Source organism: Arachis hypogaea, chromosome 2 (assembly GCF_003086295.3).
Source record: "Arachis hypogaea cultivar Tifrunner chromosome 2, arahy.Tifrunner.gnm2.J5K5, whole genome shotgun sequence".
Lineage (NCBI taxonomy): Eukaryota > Viridiplantae > Streptophyta > Magnoliopsida > Fabales > Fabaceae > Arachis > Arachis hypogaea.
This window is the reverse complement of record NC_092037.1, coordinates 97,947,935-97,969,475: the sequence shown is the minus strand read 5'-3', so window position 1 is coordinate 97,969,475 and position 21,541 is coordinate 97,947,935. Positions and strand designations below refer to the sequence as shown.

The window sequence follows — 21,541 nt, the reverse complement described above, 5'->3', positions numbered from 1 at the left end:
TAAACATCCATATTACAAATGTCATAATAATATTATTAATCATAATAAATTTTACGTTATAAGTATTTAAATTCCATACCATTGAAACTACATATATAAGTCTCTTATCACTATTCCTTCACATAACATCAAATTTAGCACAAAAAATTTATTTTCGAACTGCACATCTCAAACTTACTCAATAAAGCATCATTCTTTCAGAGCAGAACGATTAGAAATAGAATAACTATCCAAGATCTAATGGCCATGCAATGAGAATCTGATGATCAGGTATGACAAAAAAAAATCACAACATGCATCATACATTCATACTTACTCAAATACCATATACCTAATGATAATATAAATTAAATATTGAAATAGAAAAAGATCTTCACAATTTTAGCAACTATAAACGAAATTGATGACAAATTAGGATGGAACTATGTTAAATGTAAAAAGTGTCAGAAGAAAGCATATAAAAAAAAAGAAACAACTACATTTATGGCACATGTAATCAAACACCACAATATCCAACAATAAGGTAACTCTATATACTTTTCATAATCTCATCTATCAAATTATTAGTTGCTAGCCCAATACTTATTTTAGGCTCAGAATTCAATTAAAGGTTTTAGATCAAAGTGTTACAACAACTTTTGTACTATTTGATGGCGATGCAAAAAATTTATTGAGCATAACTGCTTCAAATCTAATGACATTTCAGAAAAATAATGACATTGAAGTACCACCCCATCAAGAGATTAAGGAGAAAGAAAACCATACAAATTCAAGACACATCTTCGAAAGAAGAACATATATACAAAGATGGAACCAAATAATACAATAAAAAGTGCATCAAACTCAACAATTCATAAAGAACATATCTTCGCAAGAACCTACGACAAAAAGAAAAAAGCACCAACTCTAACAACCAAAAAAAAAAGGAGGACGAGCGCCACATAAGATGACTAAGTCCATCAACTAAAACAAATGCAAAAATCAAACCACCAAATAAAAATGTCACTTTGTACAACTCCAACATCCAAATCTTTTGTATTACAAATTATTTAAAATAAAACACCTTTTAAATTTAAATTCAATTTACACATATTTAATTTATTTCTACAAAACATAACAATTTTTAATATTTATTATATATTATCATTAATTTATCGTCTCGCGCATCGCGCGAATCTCATTCTAGTTTACATAATGTTACATCAACAAAGTAATTAATAAACATCAAAACTAGTTGAAAAGATACAGTTCTAATAAGAGCTTAACAAGATTACGTTAATTGCTTTAAAGAAAAGTATGAATCAAGTTAAAAAGATCGGGCCTGCTATACATACATACAAGCTTACAAGCTTACAAGTTGGCCCAGCCCAAATACAACTCACGCGCATGAAGAAAGATTACATAGAGTGTCACATTCACGCGCTCAACACTCAAACGGTTACGTATGCTACGCGTTATGGCAGACTCTTCCACTTCTTCCACTTCTTCCACTTCGCAAGGCGATTCGAAAAACCCTTCCATTTTCGAGCGAAAATCGAAGTTCAAAACATACAAGTCGTCGCTAACCTTCGAAACCTCCATCAAACTCTCCATCAACAATCTGAAGAGAAAACAAAGCAACAATACTCAAGGTAAGTTCATTACGAACTAGGTTTTAGTTTTCTTCTACGTCGTTGTTCTAGGGTTTACTGTTATTCTTGCTTCTTTGTTACACTGTTCTTCTACGTTGTTGTTCTAAGTTCTTCTGTTATTCTTGTTGTTCTAGATCTTCTGGTAATGATTTTTGGGGGTATATTCCGTATATTGGGGGTGTATACTGCTTGACATTGTAATGTTGCATGATATTGAAGCATGTTTGAATGATATCTGACTGATATATATATATATGGATGTATCTGAACCATATCTATGGGTGTATCTCACTGTTATCAATGGGTGTATCTTACTGATATCTTTGGGTGTATCTGATTCATATATATGGGTATATCTTACTGTTATCAATGGGTGTATCTTACTGTTATTAATGGGTGTATCTGACTCATATATATGGGTGTATCGTACTGATATCTTTGGTTGTATTTTTCGTTTTAGAGAAAATGGCAGCAAGAAACCAAACAAAAGACCTTAAGTGTGCCACACATCTCCTAAGTGATAAGTTCAGAAACATGACTGAGGAGAAGAAGGCGATTGTGAGGAATCTTGGATTCGGTGGCTTGATACACATCCCACCACTAAGGGTGCATCACCAACTGTTAAGAGAGCTGGCAAACAACTTCAAACTTGGGGAGAACAGACTGGAAACAGGATATGGTTCTTTCAAAATAACCCCAAGAAAGATAGGTCATGCGCTTGTCATCAATGCAACAGGTAATTAGTTCAAAATTATAGGTGTATATTAAGTTGTTGCTTGGGTGTATATTAAGTTGATGCTTGGGTGTATTTGAACCGACTTTGATACTTTGTTGTCTTCCTTTTTCTAGGAGATCTATTTCCTGAGAAAGTTGAGTATAAGAAACTTTCTGATGATGACAAAATAATTTTTAGAAGATTCCAGGGTAAGACCCTCAAAAGTCTTATCGATGAAATGATGGAAATCGGCGTTGGCAACAAAGAGGAACGCCTGATGTTCAAGAGGATATTCATCCTCTATATACAGATGGTGTTCCTTCTGCCAACGACGATAAACAAAATATCACCTGTGCACCTGGCCCCAATTTTTAAGATGGACGGCATATCGGAGAGAAACTGGGGCGGGCATGTTTTGACCTTCATGGTCAAGGGCATCACAGACTACAAGGAGAAAAAGAAGAAGGCAATTGATGGCTGCCTCTTCGCCCTGATGATAATTTACTTTCATCTTTCAAAAAACAAAGGCAAGAAGAGGAATGAAAGATCACCAAAACCATGGATAGCCAACTGGAGTAAGGAGCAGTTGGTGGAAAGAATGAATGCAGAAAGAGAGGAAATTTTGGTAAGTAAACATAATATGTTGGATGTATTTTATTTACATGAATGCTGCTAACTAAAATATCTAATGTTTCAGGGGATTGTGAAGATGGCGGAGACAAGAGAAAAAATGAAAAAAAAAGAAAAAAAAAAGAAAAAAAACAAGAAATAAAAAAAACAAAAAAAGGAAGGCGAGTTCAACATCATCTTCGGAGACAGAAACAACTACTGACAGTGACAGTACTACCTCTGAGTCTGAGACTCAAGAAGACTCAGAGGATTCAGGAAGAAAACACCCCAGCAAAAAGGGGAAAAAGTAAGTACCATACTTGGGTGTAATTTCTTTTTCGAGTTGGGTGTATTTTGTTGATCACGTTGGGTGTATGTAGTTTATTAAGCTGGGTGTGTTTCGTTTGCTGCGTTGGGTGTATTTTGTATATTCAGTTGGATGTATCTTGTGCATTCACTTGGGTGTATTTTTAGTATGTTCTAAATGATGATTGTTTGCCTTCCAGATTGGACTCCAGAAAAAGAAAGAAGAGTCAAGAGGAGTCAGACTCTGATTCAGAATCTGAATTTGAATCAAGTGATGAGTAATCTTCTGAAATTATTACTCCTTTCTTTTGCCTTGATTATAAAGATTTCGTGTATTAACTGAAGTGTCTCTTATTAACTTATAGAAGTGAAGAATCAATACCGGTGGAGAAGGAAAAGAAAAAGAAAAAGACAAAAACAACACCAAAAAAGTAAGCACTTCTTTGGATAAATATTCTGTGATAAAATTAATTTTTTATTTCTGATTCATACTTTTTTTTTCCACCCAGAACACAATCAAAAAAGAAAAAAGTTGTTGTAGAGCATTCATCTCCTGAAGAAGATCAATACTTTGATGGGTACAGTACCTCGTAAGCTATATTACCGTCTATCATCGTAATTATTTTTGTTAACATCTTCTTTTATGAATGTAGTGAGAGATATGAAATATCAAGTGAAGAACTAGAAGAATTGCTAAGGGAAAACGTTGATAAATCTGCTGCAGAGGGGTATGTCTTGCTGGGGTGTCTATTTCAGATTTTGGTGTGTTTTCTTTGCTAATGATTGTTTCTTGTTTCGCAGGGAGAACGAAGCTAACCTGCGATCGATAGAAGGTCGCTATATCTCCTCTGAAACGTAAGATGCTTTATTTAATAAAATCTTGTTATCATGATTTGGGTGTATTTTGTGAAACCATTTGGGTGTATTGTGTTGATCAAGTTGGGTGTATGTTGTTTATTAAGTTGGGATATTTCGTTTGTTGTCTTGGGTGTATATTGTCCATTCAGTTGGTTGTATCTTGTGCATTCATTTGGGTATATTTAATACATGTCTCTTATTTTGTCTGAATAACATGAAATCTGTTTAGAATACCGGCTGTGAACTTGGGAAGTGATGATCCTTCCTCTCAAGGACGCACAGAACAGAGTAGTGTAAACCAGCCGTCAGAGAGCATGTAATTTCTCTTTCAAATAACCGTTACTTTTGTTCTTATATTACCTTCTACTTCTAATTCTGTATATATTTTTTTTAGAAAAAAGCCATTTATTATTTTATTCGAGAAAAAAAAGGCAGGAAAAAAAGCAAAAACTGCAAGTATGTAAGTTCTCAAAAAAAAAAGCATGTCTTCTTTTTGAATTGTTCGGGTGTATTTATTGACTTTCTTTGGGTGTATTTTAGGTTGAGTCCGGCTGATTCGAATATGATGGTTGTGAGGGAACAGACACCGTCGGATGCGCTTGCAATGTGAGTTTTTCAAGAATATTTCAACCTTATAACCTTATTATTTTCAAAGGCATTGTTAACCTTTCATTTTTCTTCTTGTTTAGAGTCCCGATTCAAGTTTTTGTGCCGCCATCCCAAACAACCACTGTGCCGGAACTTCAAGAAACACCTAAGTCAGATTTTGAACCAACCCCTCTGCTTCAAATAGAAGGAACTACAGAAACGTAAGAAATAGTATTTGGTGTATATTGGGTTAAAGTTTGGGTGTATAGTTGGTAACAGTTTGGGTGTATATTGTTCTTGATTTATTTTTTTTACGCCATGATTAATTTTTTGTAACTGTGCAGCACTCCTGAACCCCCCCAACAACTTCAAGAAACCACACCGACGCTTCCCCCAGCTCCAACTAAAATGTAAGTTCATCAGACTAAAATCAATCTTTTCTTATCATCCCTATATTCTTATTCTTATAATACGTTATACATGATGACGCAGTCATCCAGCCGCATAAGACGTTGCTGCCCTTATGATGATGGCACGGATAGCATCCTATGTTCCTAAAACAGATCCAGTGCCATCATTCAGCCTTGGCTTGACTGATTCAAGCCAGGAGGGAGCGTCAACGCATGAGATAGAAAGCGCAAAATCTCCGGAAACTACAAATTTGCTGGAACAATTAGACAATTTGGTCCAAAAATTAGCAAGCAGTGCGGCGAAGGGAAAAAACGAAAGTCCAGAAATTCAAAGGGAGACTGGGGGAGAAAGTTCTGGGAAGTTTGAAACTCTTGAGGGAATAAATCAGATTACGGATGATATGAAACAAAAGTGCTACATCTGGGGGACGAGACTGAAGGAAGACGCAGATGGCAATACTAACGAGTATGAGCACATGTGCACTCTGATTGCCCAAGATAAATACATATTGATTAGAATGCACCTTGCATCCCTCCAGGCAAAAAGTGATATAGAATCTGCGGTAATATTAGAATAACATTAATATTTTTACACCAAAGTCAACTGCAATGTTTATTAATGTAAAATTGATTTCGGCATATATTTCTAGATTGTATATGCCATCTGCCATATCCTCAACCAGAAAAATGAAAAGAGGTTTCAAGAACAAATATACTGTCTCCCCACGGATATTGTGGTAAATGTTATTTCTATGAACTTTGGGTGTATTTTCTGTGTTGATTTGGGTGTATTTTTTACGTTCAAGTGGGTGTAAGTTGTGTAGTCATTTGGGTGTATTTAAAGTATTCACTTGGGTGTATTTTCAGTATTTTATTTCTAGTTTCGCAATTCTTGCAGAACATGGCACTTTCGGATCACCCAAACAGGGAATTCATATCACCGAAAACAAATAAGGAATTCAGGGTGGAGAACTACCCGAGTTTTATTCCCTTCATAGATAGAAAAAAATTAAGTTCGCATCCATATGTAAGTTTTCATTTGCTAAATTTGTTAGTACGCTTCTTTACTTATATGCCAAACAAAATAACACACTGTTCAAAATGTGGCAATCCTTTAGATTTTTGCACCTGTTTGCTACTCGGGGCATTGGTGGTTATGGCTGATAGATACAACGAAGGGGAGATGTCATATACTTGACCCGCTACACAAAAAAGCTCCCGGCGAAGAGAGAAAGAAGCTTAATAAATTCACTGTAAGTTGCCTCTGTCTTCTTTACTTTAAGTTGTGTTGGGTGTATATTGTCCATTCAGTTGGGTGTATCTTGTGCATTCATTCGGGTGTATTACTGATTTGTTTTGGTATTTAAGGGATATATATTTTCAAGATTGAGAGCATATGCCGACGGGGAACCTCTGCAGAAAGGCGAGAAGGAGAAGGAAATTAAATCATCATATGTTAAAATATCAGGCCAAAAATCAAGGTATAAATTTGTGACTCTAAACATTAAACTTTCGTAGATGAGATTTGTAATCTATTTTCTTCGTTTTCAGCTATGACTGCGCTATCTACGTTATGAAGTGGATGGAGTTAATTGAGCCAGAAAACATTAAAAAGGGCAAGTATGAATGGGATAATTGGACACAGGTAACTGTCTTTAGAACTATATAACTCTGTATTACTTTACTGAATTAATATTGCTGTTTAAACAGAATATACTTTTTAATTGTAGGAGGAGGTGGACCACTATAGAGTAGAGTATGCTTCGCGGATACTATTCAGTGAGATGAATAAAGAGAGAGATCGGGCAATTAGAGAGAGTAATGCTATAAGGCTGTCGAAGCCATCCTCTGTATTATTGAGTCCGTTTTGTCAGATAAATTCTGATGATATATAAACTGCGTAATCCAACTGCTGGGTAGTTTGTAAATTCAGCAAATGATGTAAATATTTGCCATTTATCAACAACTTCTATTCCATGTATATTTTTTTCCATAGTTAAACTATCTGTGCTGTTAAACTGTCTGTGCTGTATTCAAAAGCTGTATTACAGGTGGTAAAATATGAAGGAAAAAATCAAGGCATATATAAACGCAAATTATAAACTGTTACACCCAACGCAAGTCTAATAATACACCCAAGATTGCATAAAATATACACCCAAACTGTCTGTACTGTATTCAAATTGTATGAATTACATGTACTAAAATATGAAGAAAAACATCAAATCAAATATACACCGATAACCTGCGAATTTTTACAGCTTTTGTTCTATATGTATCTATATATGTAGCTATATGTAAATTGTGAATGAACAAAAATACACCCAAAAGAAACAGTGATTTTACACCCATATTCTCTAAAACTATACACCCAAAGAGTTATCCCCTGCTGCTGGTACCCTGAACTGATAATTCATAACGTGTCATTGATATTGGCTGGAATTTGAATGCACCGCTGATGCAGCATCAAACAGGTTTATCTGAATATAACACTCACACATTAGCTAAACTATTAAGGAGAAAAGTAAACTCAATCGCCACAAATTTAAAGAACATTACTTTTACCTCGCTTAAAACTTTCGTCTTCTTCTTCTTTGTGGCATTTGCAATCTGTTTGTCCAGCTTTGAACCTAGCCTATTTTTTGGACGTCCTCTTGTTCGAATCCTTGGCGGGCTTTGAAGCTCGTTAACGGATTCTAAGTTGGCGTCTTCGTGGGATAAAGAAGATGTCCCCTTCCTTTTGGCTTTTAATGATTCCATCTCGGCCATGACGTTATCGTACGCACGGTGCAGAATTGTAGTCAGCTCCTCCGATTTGGATGCAAATTCGCAAATATTTTGCGAACGAAAAACCAATTGGTCGAACCTCTTGCATCTTGGCTCCATCAGTGGCTCGTCGTGGATGCTCTTGATGTGTGTGTGTCGCCTCTTTACCTTCTTGCTCCATCGTTCCAGTATATATCTAGGTGACACTTGGCTTACTTGTTCGAACACGCTTAGTGCGTGACGGCACAGTATCCCTCTCGACTCGAATAATAAGCATTGGCATTTTACCTCGGCTGCAACTGAGTCGTAAGTAGCCGCGAACTTGTTGAATATTGAGCTGGAAACTTGTTCTCCGACTTCGTATACTGAATAGCCTAGAGCGGAATTCTTTAATCTGGTGATGCAATTCGCCTTTCCTCTGAATTGCGCTTGGACTTCCCTAAACTTTGCATGAGTGTACGCATCTTGAAACTGAGCTTCAATGGAGGATTTGGTTGCACACGGTATGACCGTATGAAAATCTGCAGCATCTGATTCTCTCTCTGCTTGCTCCCTGCTTCCGAGGCAATTATCGTATTGTTTGACGAACTGAATAAGCGAGCTGTTCCGGGTGATATACTTGTTAAAAAATGAATGCATGCTCTCGCTCCTTTGTGTGCTTCTCATCCCTGCCCAGAAGTGGTGATCCAGATAGATAGGAACCCAGATGTGACGGTCTTCGTACAGATCTGCATAATACACCCAAACACAGACTATAAATACACCCGAGGGAACATGCAATTTACACCTATGCTGCAGATTTTAAAAAGACATTACCTGAAAGCCACTTGTTGTCCACAAGACCAAAATTCAGCAGAAAATCATTCCAATTCCTATCGAATGAGTCTTTGCTATGAGAGTTCCAAACAACTTGGCTCATTTCTTGTTCAATATCGGCATGTCCCTTGTATCCGTTTAGTTTGCTTGGAATCTTCTTCATGATGTGCCAAATACACCAACGGTGAACTGTTGTTGGCATACAGGCCTCTAAAACCCTTTTCATTGATGCGCACTGATCGGTGAGAAACCCTTTCGGAGCGTTTCCTCCCATGCAACGAAGCCAGCATTGAAATAACCATTTGAATGATTCAATTTCTTCGTTCTTCATCAAAGAGCATCCGAGAAGTGTTGATTGACCGTGGGGATTCACCCTGACAAAAGAACCGCAGACCAAATTATACCTGAAACAAATTACCATGGTCCAGAATTCAAAATCATTAGGTACACCCCAACAAATGCTTCGTATACACCCAATGAAACAGCCAATATACACCTCTGCTGCGGATTCATAAAAAAAATTAATTTAGCATCATAAACAGGGGCAGTTTGTTACCTGTTTGTATTGTAGGTGGTGTCGAATGAAATGGCATCTCCGAAATACTCAAAGGCAGCTCTGCTTCTTGCATCGGCCCAAAAAGCCAGCTTAATCGATTGATCCTCCTCGAGTTCGAGCTCAAAAAAGAAATTCGGATTCTTCTCTTTCATTCTTAAGAAATATTTCCCGAATTCCTTTGCATCTTCTTGTTCGGAAACATTCCGCACTTCCCTGGTAATGTAATTCCTCACGTCTTTTTCGATAAAATTTAACTCGCGGTGACCACCGGCAGCCGCAACAAATGATTGGTAGGTTTTGCTTAGTCTGATACCAGCCTCCTCGTTATTCTCTATCGTACGACGAATGGACATGCTTAGTTCCCTGTGCTATTTGAGTATCTCTGCTTTACTTGGACAGCAAGGGTGTGAATGATCCAGCACAACCTTTGAAATGATCCAAGCACCGACATTCTTCAATGTGTGTATATAAATTCTTGCAAGACAGTTTAGACCGGCTGTCGGATTGGTCTTCTCGGTCGGAGATATTTTAGATTTTCATTTTCCCTCTCTGCTACATGTAATCAGTTGATTCTTAATCTCGTTTCCCTTCCTATTTGTGCACCGAACTCTTTTAGAGAAACCTGCATCCTTGGCATAGTTCCTGTAAAATTTTCCAGCATCTTCAAGGGTGGTAAGGGTCATTCTAACCTTCGGAACAAACTCGTCATCAACAACCGAGACAGGCTGCACAATACACCATGTCAGAAACTGTGAATACACCCATAGATATGCTTCAAATACACCCAGTTATGTCTAACATGATATACCCGAACCGCTACAACTCAACTACAGAATGACCTTTAAAGCCATAAACTGTAAATACACAGGCTGCAGAATACACCATGTCAAAAACTAAAAACACACCCAATCATGTCTGATATAATACACCTGAACAACAACAACTCAATTAAAATAACAAAAAACCAGTAAAGTGTAGATACACCCACACTTCTAGCAAAAATACACCCAAAAAAGACTTGATCTACACCCGAGCGTCTGCTATAAATTCCAGATAATTAATCACAAAATAATACATTGAGTCGAAAGATTCATGTTAAAGTGTTAGTTTCACAGTCAATGTTCAGCAATTTTTCAACTACACAATGCAATACAAATTACTGAAAGAAAATTCATACTAATCCTATGTAAATCAAACCTCAGGAACTTCGTTAGATTCAAATTCATAATCCACTTCGCCTGGATTCAGCTGACAATCTGAGGTTGAATGATCCATTATCTTCAAAACGAGTTCAAATTTTGATTTCAGAAAACAACAAATCAAAATAGAAAACGAAGCTCGAGTTGCAGAGAGAGAAGAAAGTAACGTAAACGAAGAACATACCAGTGAGAAAAGGAGAGGAAAAGAACGATGGAGAAGAAGAAGGAGGGAAGAGGTGCGAGAAGAAGAACAACCAAATCTCAAAATAACGAAAACGAAGAAGGAAACAAATCTTTTAAATTTGGTAGTTAGATATACGCGGGATCTTATATGGCGCGTGTATACAACGTATGTGGAGCAGCGCGTATTTTTGTTTTATTGCTTAATGAACTTATAATGGCTTGTATGCAGAGCTTTTCCAAAAGAATAAATGACTAAATCGCCAACAACCACGGGAATGACTTGCCCCTAGATCCAAGAATAATAAATCTTAAGCAGCATGAACATTCAAAGCCTTTCTTCACAACATGCAATAGAAGAAGACTGAAGTAGTAATTTCTTGGCCTTCACCGATCAAACAAGTGATTTCTGTACCTCCAAAAATGTACCACATTAGGCCATTAGCATATTGATCAGTATGGCATTCTCATGAATCTCCAAGCAAGATATTCCTGGTTCTTCTTTTATTGTCGGAATCTCATAAAATTTATTTTTTGTTCATCCATCTTGTGAATCAACCGTGTTTTCACTTCATCAAGAGCGAAAACAGATTGTTCAACATGATCCGGCCATCCACTGCTGTATCTGTCATAAAAGAACTTAAATCAGTTTTCATATCAAATTATTTATTTATATATAAAATCACTTTAAAAATTGTTAAAAAAAATTAATAAAAACTAATATATTTTTATTAAAATTTGATGTGAGAGTTTACTTATTTATTTAACAAAATAAAAATTACAGACTAATTTGATTATTAAAATGATAAAATCCATAGAAGATTGAAGTATGTTACTAAAAATTCTTTGTAACTGGAGTAATACTACCTTTTTAAAATTCATGACATGTCACCACGCAAAGAGATATAGACATGATGGGAATTTGTGGGGTAGGCCTAAATTTCAATGGTTGCATGTATGTTGTTATTAAATGAGTAACGTTTTTCATTATAATCATTTGCAATTACAATAAGCCACTTAAGATTTCTATATTGGAGGATCAAGCATCAGCATATGTTTGGACATAGATAATACTTGCAGAATCTTCCTTACCATCCTATAATAGTTGTTGTGTCATTCTCATGGAGAAAATAAATTGACCATTAACATCACTAGCATTGACTAATCCAGTTGTTGGTGAACATAGATGCTCCAAGTTCCAACGATTTCCACACCATCTATCAAAGCATTTCCTTATCCAGTGAATCTTAATTGATCAGACGACATCTCGTTTTACAAATAAACAATCAGGATGACACTTCATAGAGGCAAGCTGAATTGTCTGCAGGGAAGCAAACAGAAAACCAAGTGCAAGACAGCTATAACTCCCTGTAATGAAAAGTGAAAACTTTATTAAAAAAGTTGGATTAGGTGAATCAACATCTAATGCAAGATCATAATAAGAAATTTTGAAAACACTTGTTTCAATACCTATGATAAACCAATTAAAGATGTTCTGACCTTAACATTTTCGTCAATGTTTAAATATTTTGGTTACCAAGCGCCTCAATGAAGATAACCGGGGCGAATTGTTTCTTTGAACAACGCCTTGGTTTTCTTGTTCATCAAGGCTCTGAGGTACTTTATTTGATCCCGATGGAATCACCAGCATTTGAGTTGTATTACCATGAAGGGGATATGAATCTGCAAACGAGATATTTTCTGGTTCTTCTTTTATTGTCGGAATCTTACAAAAGGGATAAGAGTCTTGGGACAATAATTCCTTTTCTTTCTTCTTGTTCTGCTCTACCTCTTCCATCTTGCGAATCATCCGTGTTTTCACTTGATCAAGAGTGAAAACTGATGGATCAACATTCTTCGTAAGTAACCGCTTCAGTTTATCATAAAAGAACCGGAAATCCGGATCCATATTTTGGAAGACATCCATGATGTCAGAGGCATATACCGGACAAACCCCGCACCCTATGACCTCCCATTCATATCGCAACTTCTCATAGCGCGGCCTGCCTTCTTCATAATATTTCATAAAAGATTCAGCTTTGAATTCAAATGTAACATTCTTGCTCTTGCCATCCAATATATTGTAACGTTTAACTTCTGCAAACCATATACAAACATGGTCTGAACTCCATCTGCTTGTCTTAGCAAACTGTTTGGTGTACCCTAAATCTGACAGACAACGGATCACGGGAGGCCATTTTGCAGAACGAACAGGACCAATAGGACGAACTCTTCTTTGAGAAGGAATATGATAAACAACACAGCACAAAATGAAACCCACTAGCGTTCGATAAGGTTGATCTGCAAGAAGGTCAACAGTTACTGAACACTCTCTTGTCTGATATGTGAACCATGATGGAACCTTGCTTCCGGGATAGAAAACCTGACCGTTGGATTCAGGATGGGAATCAGGGTCCCAACCTTCATCATAACCAATAAATCTATATTGCAGCATCTGTTCCAACAGGTCTCTAATTGCTACTCCCATCATTGTATGATGCACAAATTCTAAGAATGAATGCTTGTCAAGCCTCTCGCAGTTTTCAAATGAGATGGACATTAGATTTAAACTGAATACTGTCTCTGCATTCAATAATTTCTCCAGCGATGTGCAGTTGGTGGCAGATAAATGTATGATAGATGGCGGAAGCTCTGGTATGGATCGGAGGCTGCAGCAATCTTCTAAGTTGAGATTCTGTAACCGCGACAAGGCTTTCATATTGTGAGGGAGTTCAATCAACTGTTTGCATCCTTCAAGATTTAGTTCCTCAAGGGATACTAAGAGACACAGTTCGTTTGGAAGAGTTTCAAGTCTCAAATTACTGAGATCAAACTCGACAAGTTTGCTGAGATGGCTAACTGATGAGTGCAACGTATCAATTATTGTCCCATTGAAATTCAAACTCGTTAGTTCCTCTGATGACACAGAAAATTCCTTCAAGCTTGAGCAGTAACGAACATGTAGTGTTTTAAGAGATTTCAAATGAACCTTGCCTTTAAGACTCTTCAGTTTTTTGCAATTATGAACACTCAAGGTTTCAAGCTTGTGGATGGATAAAATGGATGGATGAAGTTGACGCAGCCTTGCACAATCATCTAGGTATACCTTTTCAAGGTTTGATGCCTGAGTAAAATCTGGAAGCTCCACCAGCTGCTTACATCCCCTAAGGTTAATCCTCTTCAAATTTACAAGATCCTAAAATAATTAAGGGGACTATCATCACATCTTCAAATACTTAATTTAATTAATTAATTTTTAATTAAGAGAAAAAGGCTAAAGACGCTCTTGTTCTTGTACATACCTGAACTCCATCCCAAAGTTTAGTAACTTGGCTATCCGGCATATAAAGCTCAACAAGCTTCTCAGCACAAAAAGTTGGGGGAAGAGACTTCACAGGGCAGCCACCCCACCCCAAGTATCTTAGTTCATTTGGAAACAACTCGAGAGTTGAAGCTGATATTTTGTGCCTCCATGAATTACAAAATTTGAGAAACCTTATATTAGGCATCCTTTTAAAAGTGTTAGCATCTAATTGTAGATGTCTTTTAATTTGAGACATGTCCAGCATAATGCCTTCAACTGAGTCTGTTCCCTGCAAACAAATCCAATAGCCAAACATGTTATCATGCTAGTCGCATTTTCAGCATTAACACATGTAATCAAGAAAAGTAATTAAATATGTGGTCTTCTTACCTTATTATTATTCAGTACATTGTAGACATCCTCAGGGTCACTTAAGCGGCTACGTCTTCCAGGGTCTTTAATTGATTCTCGACGAACTATTTCTCGACCCATTTGTTCTATCAAGTCATGCATTTCTATTCTATTATACTTTGAAATCGTTATAATAGCTCTCTCATTACTCACATCATATATCCTTTCTTGGGTGGATTAAACAAGTTGTTATATATCAAACACAGTTGTATGCAGCTGAAGATGGAGGAAATATGGAATAGGTTAGGAGTCCTTCACTGAATATTACTTGCTAAAGTTATAAGCAAAACTGTTTAAAAGATTCAGAATGGGTTTACAAATTTTTGCTAACCTCACATAGTGTTACAAAACCTAATAAATTGACTATTAACATTGCTAGCACCAACTATCCAGTGGTTGGTGAACATAGATGCTCCGAGTTCCAACAATTTGCACACCATTTATCAAAGCATTTCCTTATCCAGTGAAGAAGGGGCTACAAACTAAGACCCATCTCAACTGATCAAACTTCTTGTTTCGCAAAAAACCAATCACCATGACACTTCATAGAGGCAAGCTGAATTGTCTACGGGGAAGTGAAACATAAAACCAAGTGCAAGACAGCAAGAACTCCCTGTAATGAAAACTTCATAAAAAAGTTGGATTGGGAGAATCAACATCTACTTCAAGACCATAATAAGAAATATCAACTAGATACATAAATGCCAAGAATTTATACTTATGGACAAGTGTTAGTGGCTATATACGACTTACATTTTCCTCAGCGTGACTACTTTTGTGAGTATATATCACTTCCAATGTTCACACTCTTAAATGGGCTGAGAATCACAGTTCAAAAGAGACACCACCATCCAGCAATTTACAAAATAATGTTACATCAAAACTAACTGAAAAGAGACAGTTCTGGTAATAGCTGAACAAAATTATCTTAATTGCTTTAAAGAATAGTATGAATTAAGTTAAAAAGCACACTACATGGCCAACAACCATGGGAAGCAGTTGCCCCCTAGATCCACCAATAGTAACGTCTGAAGCAGCATGAACATTCAAAACCTTTCCTCACAAAATGCAATGGAAGAAAACTTAGTAATTTCTCGGCCTTCACTGATCAAAATTAGTGATTTCTGCACCCCAAAACACATTAGCACATTTATTAGTATCAGTATGGCATTCTATCAGTGTTGCTAAAATAAAGTTTGTTAAAGTTGAGTGGAGCTGTAAAATCGTTTATTTACGTAGTTGATATTAATTTTAACACAAAATATTATGTTTCAAGTGGGGTTTTTTCTATAAAATATTTAACATAAGAAATAAATATCATGTTGACAAATAAGTTAGTAACTAACTAAATAATGAATTTTAAAATTATTTTTTATAATGATAAAAACTATTCAATGCTAAAATTTAATTATAGATACGAAGTTTTCTTACTAAAATTTATGAGAGGAATTTCTACTCCACAGGTCTCAATAGGCAAGGAGAATGGTTTTTTTAAGAATCTAATATCACAAACATAATAATAATAATAACTCTAATAAGTTAATCTTGACATCAATTGATATAATAGAACCTATATACCCAAAAGTCCCAAATTTTATCTTACCTTAACCCTAAATTTTCGGATTAATTAATTCTCATAACTATAACTATGACAAAAATTAAAGATATAGATAATCAGCAAGCTAAAGAGTCACCTTGATGTCTTAATAATTGATAACACTTGAATTAAAGGTGATTTTCCTCTTCTTCAAGTTTAGGCTATTTTAATGGAGTTTTGGAATAAGAACCAGCATAAAAGAGCACAATTGATAGGACATAATAGAGTTGGAGTAGGCTTAGATCTCTACATACTTGGTTCAAATGCACTCCTAGCTCGAATCCCTGAGGCTGAGGTACCCTTTGAAGCAGCTTCAGAATGGATAACCCCAATTGATTGTGTTTGTGGGTGATTCTGATGACTTGATATACCCCTATAGCTTGATTCTCCAGAAAATGTTCCTTGTATCCTTTTCTTTTTGCCAATGCCTTTGTTAGCTCTCCTTTCCTCTAATTCAGTTTCAATACCATAAGCAGCATTCACAATTTCTGAATAAGTCAAACTCTCCACCATGGGTGAAAGAGCAGTGAAGTATGGATTTGCTAGTCCTTGAACAAATCTCTTGACTCTCATGATATCCGGAGTCACTAAGTGCTCAGCATATCTAGAAAGTTCAGTGAAACGATTCTCATACTGCATTACAGACATATCAGGAGTTTGTTTTAACTTCTCAAAATCAGCAGCATTCTTCTCCTTTATACTAGTAGGAAGAAATCTTTTCAAAAAGATCTCAACAAACTCATTCCACAATAGCGATGGCATTCGGCGTTCCCTTCTACTTTGAAGAAGTGTTTTATACCAGTCAGAAGCATGTCCTCTTAAATTATATGTAGCCAGATCTACCGCTGCGTCATATGGACATTTGAGGACTTGAAAGACTTTGTTTAAGCTGTCTATGAAAAATTGAGGGTCATCTTTCAAAAGATTACCAGAGAAAGTGGGTGGGTTCAGCTCTTGAAAAGATGGGAGATGGAGTACTTGATTAATAAATGTTTTCACTTGGTCAAGAGTGAAAACTAATTCATCAACACTCTCCCAATCTATCCAAGGCGGTATATCATAAAAGAACTGGAAATCCGGATCCGTATTTTGCAAGACATCCAGGATGTTCGAGAAATATACCGGACAAACCCCGCACCCTAAGATCTCCCATCCACATAGCAACGGCTCAAACTCCGGCGATTCAGCTTTGAATTCAAATGTAACATTCTTGCCATCCAAATTATTGTAATTACGAAGTTCTGTAAACCATTGACCAAGATCTGTAAACCATATACAAACATGGTCTGAACTCCATCTACTCGTCTTAGCAAACTGACTGCTGTACCCAAAATCTGAATGACAACGGATCACGCGAGGCCATTTTGCAAAACCAACAGGACCAATAGGAGGAAATCCTCTTTGAGACGGAATATGATCAACAACACAGCACAAAATGAAACCCACTAGCGTATCCAGATAATGAGGATGATCTGCAACAACGTCAACGGTTACCGCACTCTCTCTTGTCTGATATTTGATCCATGATGGAACCTTTCTTCCGGGATAGAAAACCTGGCGGGGGGATTCAGGACGGGAATCAGGGTCCAAATGACGATAAAGATATTTAAAGTGCAGCATCCCATCGTACAGCTCCCTAATTGCTACTCCCATAATTGTATGATGCACATATTCTAAGAATGAATGATCAACAAGCCTCTCGCAGTTTTCCAATGAAATGGACTTTAGATTTAAACTGAATACTGTCTCTGCGTTGAATAATTTCTCCAGCGATGTGCAGTTGGTGGCAGATAAATGTGTAATAGATGACGGAAGCTCCGGTATAGATCGAAGGCTGCAGCAATCTGTTAAATTGAGATTCTGTAACCGCGACAAGGCTTTCATATTGTCAGGGAGTTCAATCAACTGTTTGCATCCTTGAAGATTTAGTTCCATCAGGGATACTAAAAGACACAGTTCGTTTGGAAGAGTTTCAAGTCTCACATTACTCAGGTCTAACTCTACAAGTTTGCTGAGACGGCCAACTGATGCGTGCAACGTATCAATTATTGACCCATTGAAATCCAACCTCGTTAATTCCTCTGCTGACACTGAAAATTCCTTCAAGCTTGAGCACCCACTTACACGTAGTGTTTTAAGAGATTTAAAATGGACCTTGCCTTTAAGACTCTTCAGTTCTTTGCAATTATCAACCACGAGGACTTCAGGTTTGTGGATGGATAAAATGGATGGATGAAGTTGACGCAGCCTTACACAATCATCTAGGCGTACCACTTCAAGGTTTGATGCCCGAGTAAAATCTGGAAGCTCCACCAGCTGCTCACATCGCATAAGGTCCATCCTCTTTAAATTCACAAGATCCTATAACAATTGAGGGGACCATCATCACATCTTCAAATACTTACTTTAATCAATTAATTTTCAATTAAGTGAAGAAGGCTAAAGATGCTTTTGTTCTTGTAAATACCTGAACTCCATCCCAAAGTTTAGAAACTTGGCTATCTGGCATAGAAAGCTTAACAAGCTTCTCAGCACAAAAACTTGGAGGAAGAGACTTCACAGGGCAGCCACTCCACTCCAAGTATCTTAGTTCGTTTGGAAATGAATCAAGAGTTGAAGAAACGTACACATTTGCTGATTCTTTGTGCCTCCACCATGAATCATAAAATTTGAGAAACCTTATATTAGGCATCCTTTTAAAAGTGTCAGCATCTAATTGTAGATCTCTTTTCATTTGAGACATGTCCAGCATAATGCCTTCAACTGAGTCTGTTCCCTGCAAACAAATCCAATCGCCAAACATGTTATCATGCTAGTCGTATTTCCATCATTAACACATGTAATCAAGAAAAGTAATTAAATATGGGGTCTTCTTACCTTATTATTATTCAGTACATTGTAAACATCCTCAGGGTCACTTAAGCGGCTACGTCTTCCAGGGTCTTTAATTGATTCTCGACGAACTATTTCTCGACCCATTTGTTCTATCAAGTCATGCATTTCTATTGTACCATCCTTTAAAATAGTTATAAGAGCTTTACGTGAAAGGTTGCCTATGCCGGTAGCAGGGAAAAAACCACAGGATTCTAGAAATGGTACAACAACATGCTTGTTTTTTCCTTTGAAAAAAAATACAATGTCGAGGAATATCTCCCGCTCTAACTCATCTAGCCCATCAAAACTCAATTTTAAGACATTAAAAATGTCTATATTAGGATAGATCTTGAGTTTTTCCAAAGCACTTTCCCATTCTTCTATGGTTTTAGAATATAAAAAAGAACCTACAACTTTTAAAGCCAATGGAACGCCTTTTGCATAATTGACTGCCATTTTAGAAACCTCTTCATATCCAGCTTCAGGATAGACTTTGTCAAAAGCATTCAAGCAAAAAAGCTTAAGGGAATTTTCAAAACTCAAGCCCTGCAGCTCATATATTCCATGAACTTTTCCAAGGACATGCTTGTCTCTGGTAGTTACAATGATCCTACTACCTGGTCCCAACCATTGTGTAGCAAGATGTTTAAACTGTTCAAATGTATCCATATCATCAAGCACTATGAAAACTTTTTTTCGACTCAACTTTCTCTGGATAAAAGCAGATCTTGCTTTGGATGATCCTTTCAAAACAAGGCTTTCTCCGGCTAATAACTCAGAAATAAGTTTCTCACATAAATGAAGCACACCAAACTTTTGTGATTCTTCTCTTACATTTTTCAACATACAACTGCCTTCATAATGAGAAGAATATTTGTCAAAAAAGAATTCAGCAATAGTAGTTTTACCTATTCCTCCCATCCCCCAAATTCCTATGATTCGGACCTCGCTCGATTCAATTTCCAATAATGATTCAATACATGTAAAACTATCATCAATTCCAACCAGACCTTTGGATTCTATTGAGAAAATATATGACAATTTCTCTGAAATATCATTCACAATTTCTTCAATGAATTTAGATTCATCCCTGTTGTATAAAAAATATAAGAAAATATTACACATTACAAGTATAATTGAAAAGAAGTCAAGCATAACAATGACAAAATAAAAAATAAAAAAGCTTAGCAGGTATGCATATGCGTATGGCAATATAGTTAAGTACTAGAGTAGTGGATTAAGTAGTAAAAAGAAGAACTTACTGATATTTCGATGGATAATGAAATCCAGATAAATTAGAAGCTTCCTTTAAAGCAAATCTCCAACTTTGCACCTTCATCATATTTCCCTTCAATCTGTGTTGGTGTTTATCAAAAGCCTCCTTAAAGGAATTATTCTGATGCCGCACATCAGAGGGAACAACGTTGTAGAAAACAGGTATCACAATCCTTTTATCTCGTTTCATGCATTGAATTACTTTCTCGAGTTCATTCAAGCACCAAGTTGAAGCAGCATAGTTTTCCGAAAAGATGACCAAGGAAATAGAAGACTGTTCAATGGCTTGGATAAGCGTGGATGAAATGTCATCTCCAGGGTGCAGTTTCTCGTCGTCCACGAAGAAATCGATATGGTTACGATACAACTCTTTCCTCAAATGGCTAAGAAAAGAAGTGCGGATGTCTTCTCCTCTGAAGCTGATGAAGACATCATGTTTGATTCTGGGAGACTGGGAGCATCCAATAAAGAAGAAGAAGCCATTGAAAATTAGGAAGAGAGTGTAGACAGTGGTGAGATCTTCAACACAGTGATGTTTCGAGTGACTATGAGTAGAGTGTCAATGTACATACATAGATACATATGAATCTTCCTGGTTGTTTCTTGGCAGGTGCCTCCTCCTTTCTCAATTAGAAGACCCTATGTGCACTATTCTTTTGTTAACGCTCTCAATTATTAGTGTTATGTCATATAATAATAACAACCGTGTTGAAATTTCATTTTGTTCACCCTTCATGTTGATCAAACGCGTTTGGGACTTTGGCACAATGTTACAAGGTCTTTTCTTTTTTTTTTAATGAAAAAAAGTTTAACACAGTAAGATAGAGCAACAGAAAAAAACAAAAATTCATAACGTTAAAAAATAATAATTTTTAGACATTTTCACCAATCTATTCATCGTACCTTGTAAAGAATCTGTTAATAATATTGACCACTCTTGAACTTTGATTTTTTAATATTCTATTATTTGTTTTAGCCAAATTATTCAGACGATCGCAAAAAAAAAAATTAACCACCGCTTCGATTCCATCTTTTTCGTTGATATATTCGTCCAACTTTTATAGTGTTGCTTGAGCGTATTTGGAATAGTCCATATCCTTCTAAGAGCGAACAATCAAGCACACCACACTTGTCAAGTGAGCTCACAACTAATGAATAAGTGAAAATTAGTTTCAATAGATTTATGACATAAAACACATATGTTATCATTCTGACCAATAACACATAATCTACACAGTCTTTCCCTTGTATTCACCCTACCAACCCGTGCAAACCAAGGAAACAACTCAACCCTTGGTAGAACGAATCCTCTCCAAATAGTACTAGTGAAACTATAGTTTGTGATATCTACCCAGAAGTATCTCTGCCTGCAATACCTGCACAAAGGAATTAGTAAAATAAATACTTTTTTTTATCAAATTATCATATTACTCTGTCCTCCCTCTC

The 21,541-nt window shown here is 36.4% G+C and overlaps 2 protein-coding genes across 4 annotated transcripts; both read right to left on the bottom strand.

The window, feature by feature from the left end:
- Positions 1-7,179: 7,179 nt before the first annotated feature.
- On the bottom strand, positions 7,180-10,779 carry LOC140180438 (protein FAR-RED IMPAIRED RESPONSE 1-like). 3 transcript variants are annotated; one of them, XM_072221581.1, is made up of 6 exons: positions 10,639-10,779; positions 10,453-10,533; positions 9,256-9,980; positions 8,700-9,073; positions 7,683-8,611; positions 7,180-7,597 (listed from the first exon to the last, which is right to left on the bottom strand). In XM_072221581.1, the coding sequence occupies exons 3-6, from the start codon at positions 9,606-9,608 to the stop codon at positions 7,541-7,543; spliced, it is 1,713 nt and encodes a 570-aa protein (XP_072077682.1). In that variant the 5' UTR covers positions 9,609-9,980; positions 10,453-10,533; positions 10,639-10,779; the 3' UTR covers positions 7,180-7,540. The 3 variants fall into 3 exon arrangements, with proteins under 3 accessions (XP_072077682.1, XP_072077681.1, XP_072077680.1); XM_072221580.1 differs by lacking the exon at positions 10,639-10,779 and having other exon boundaries at positions 8,700-9,103; positions 10,453-10,578; XM_072221579.1 differs by lacking the exon at positions 10,639-10,779 and having other exon boundaries at positions 8,700-9,103; positions 9,256-10,586.
- On the bottom strand, positions 10,722-20,654 carry LOC112729160 (uncharacterized; the record flags this gene model as incomplete). The annotated part of the gene is made up of 9 exons (XM_072210616.1): positions 10,722-11,259; positions 11,727-12,002; positions 12,135-13,830; positions 13,937-14,227; positions 14,329-14,528; positions 16,201-18,307; positions 18,414-18,722; positions 18,824-19,910; positions 20,083-20,654. Coding segments are annotated over 7 exons (6,249 nt in total), but the record flags the coding sequence as incomplete, so codon positions are not given.
- Positions 20,655-21,541: the final 887 nt, after the last annotated feature.

Excerpts from the sequence above, each read along its gene's own strand:
- LOC140180438 (XM_072221579.1), bottom strand. The coding sequence starts at position 9,608 with ATGTCCATTCGTCGTACGATAGAGAATAACGAGGAGGCTGGTATCAGA. Across the intron at positions 8,612-8,699 it reads GGACAACAAGTGGCTTTCAG|ATCTGTACGAAGACCGTCAC; the intron begins GTAATGTCTTTT and ends TGTATTATGCAG. Across the intron at positions 7,598-7,682 it reads AGACGAAAGTTTTAAGCGAG|ATAAACCTGTTTGATGCTGC; the intron begins GTAAAAGTAATG and ends TGTTATATTCAG.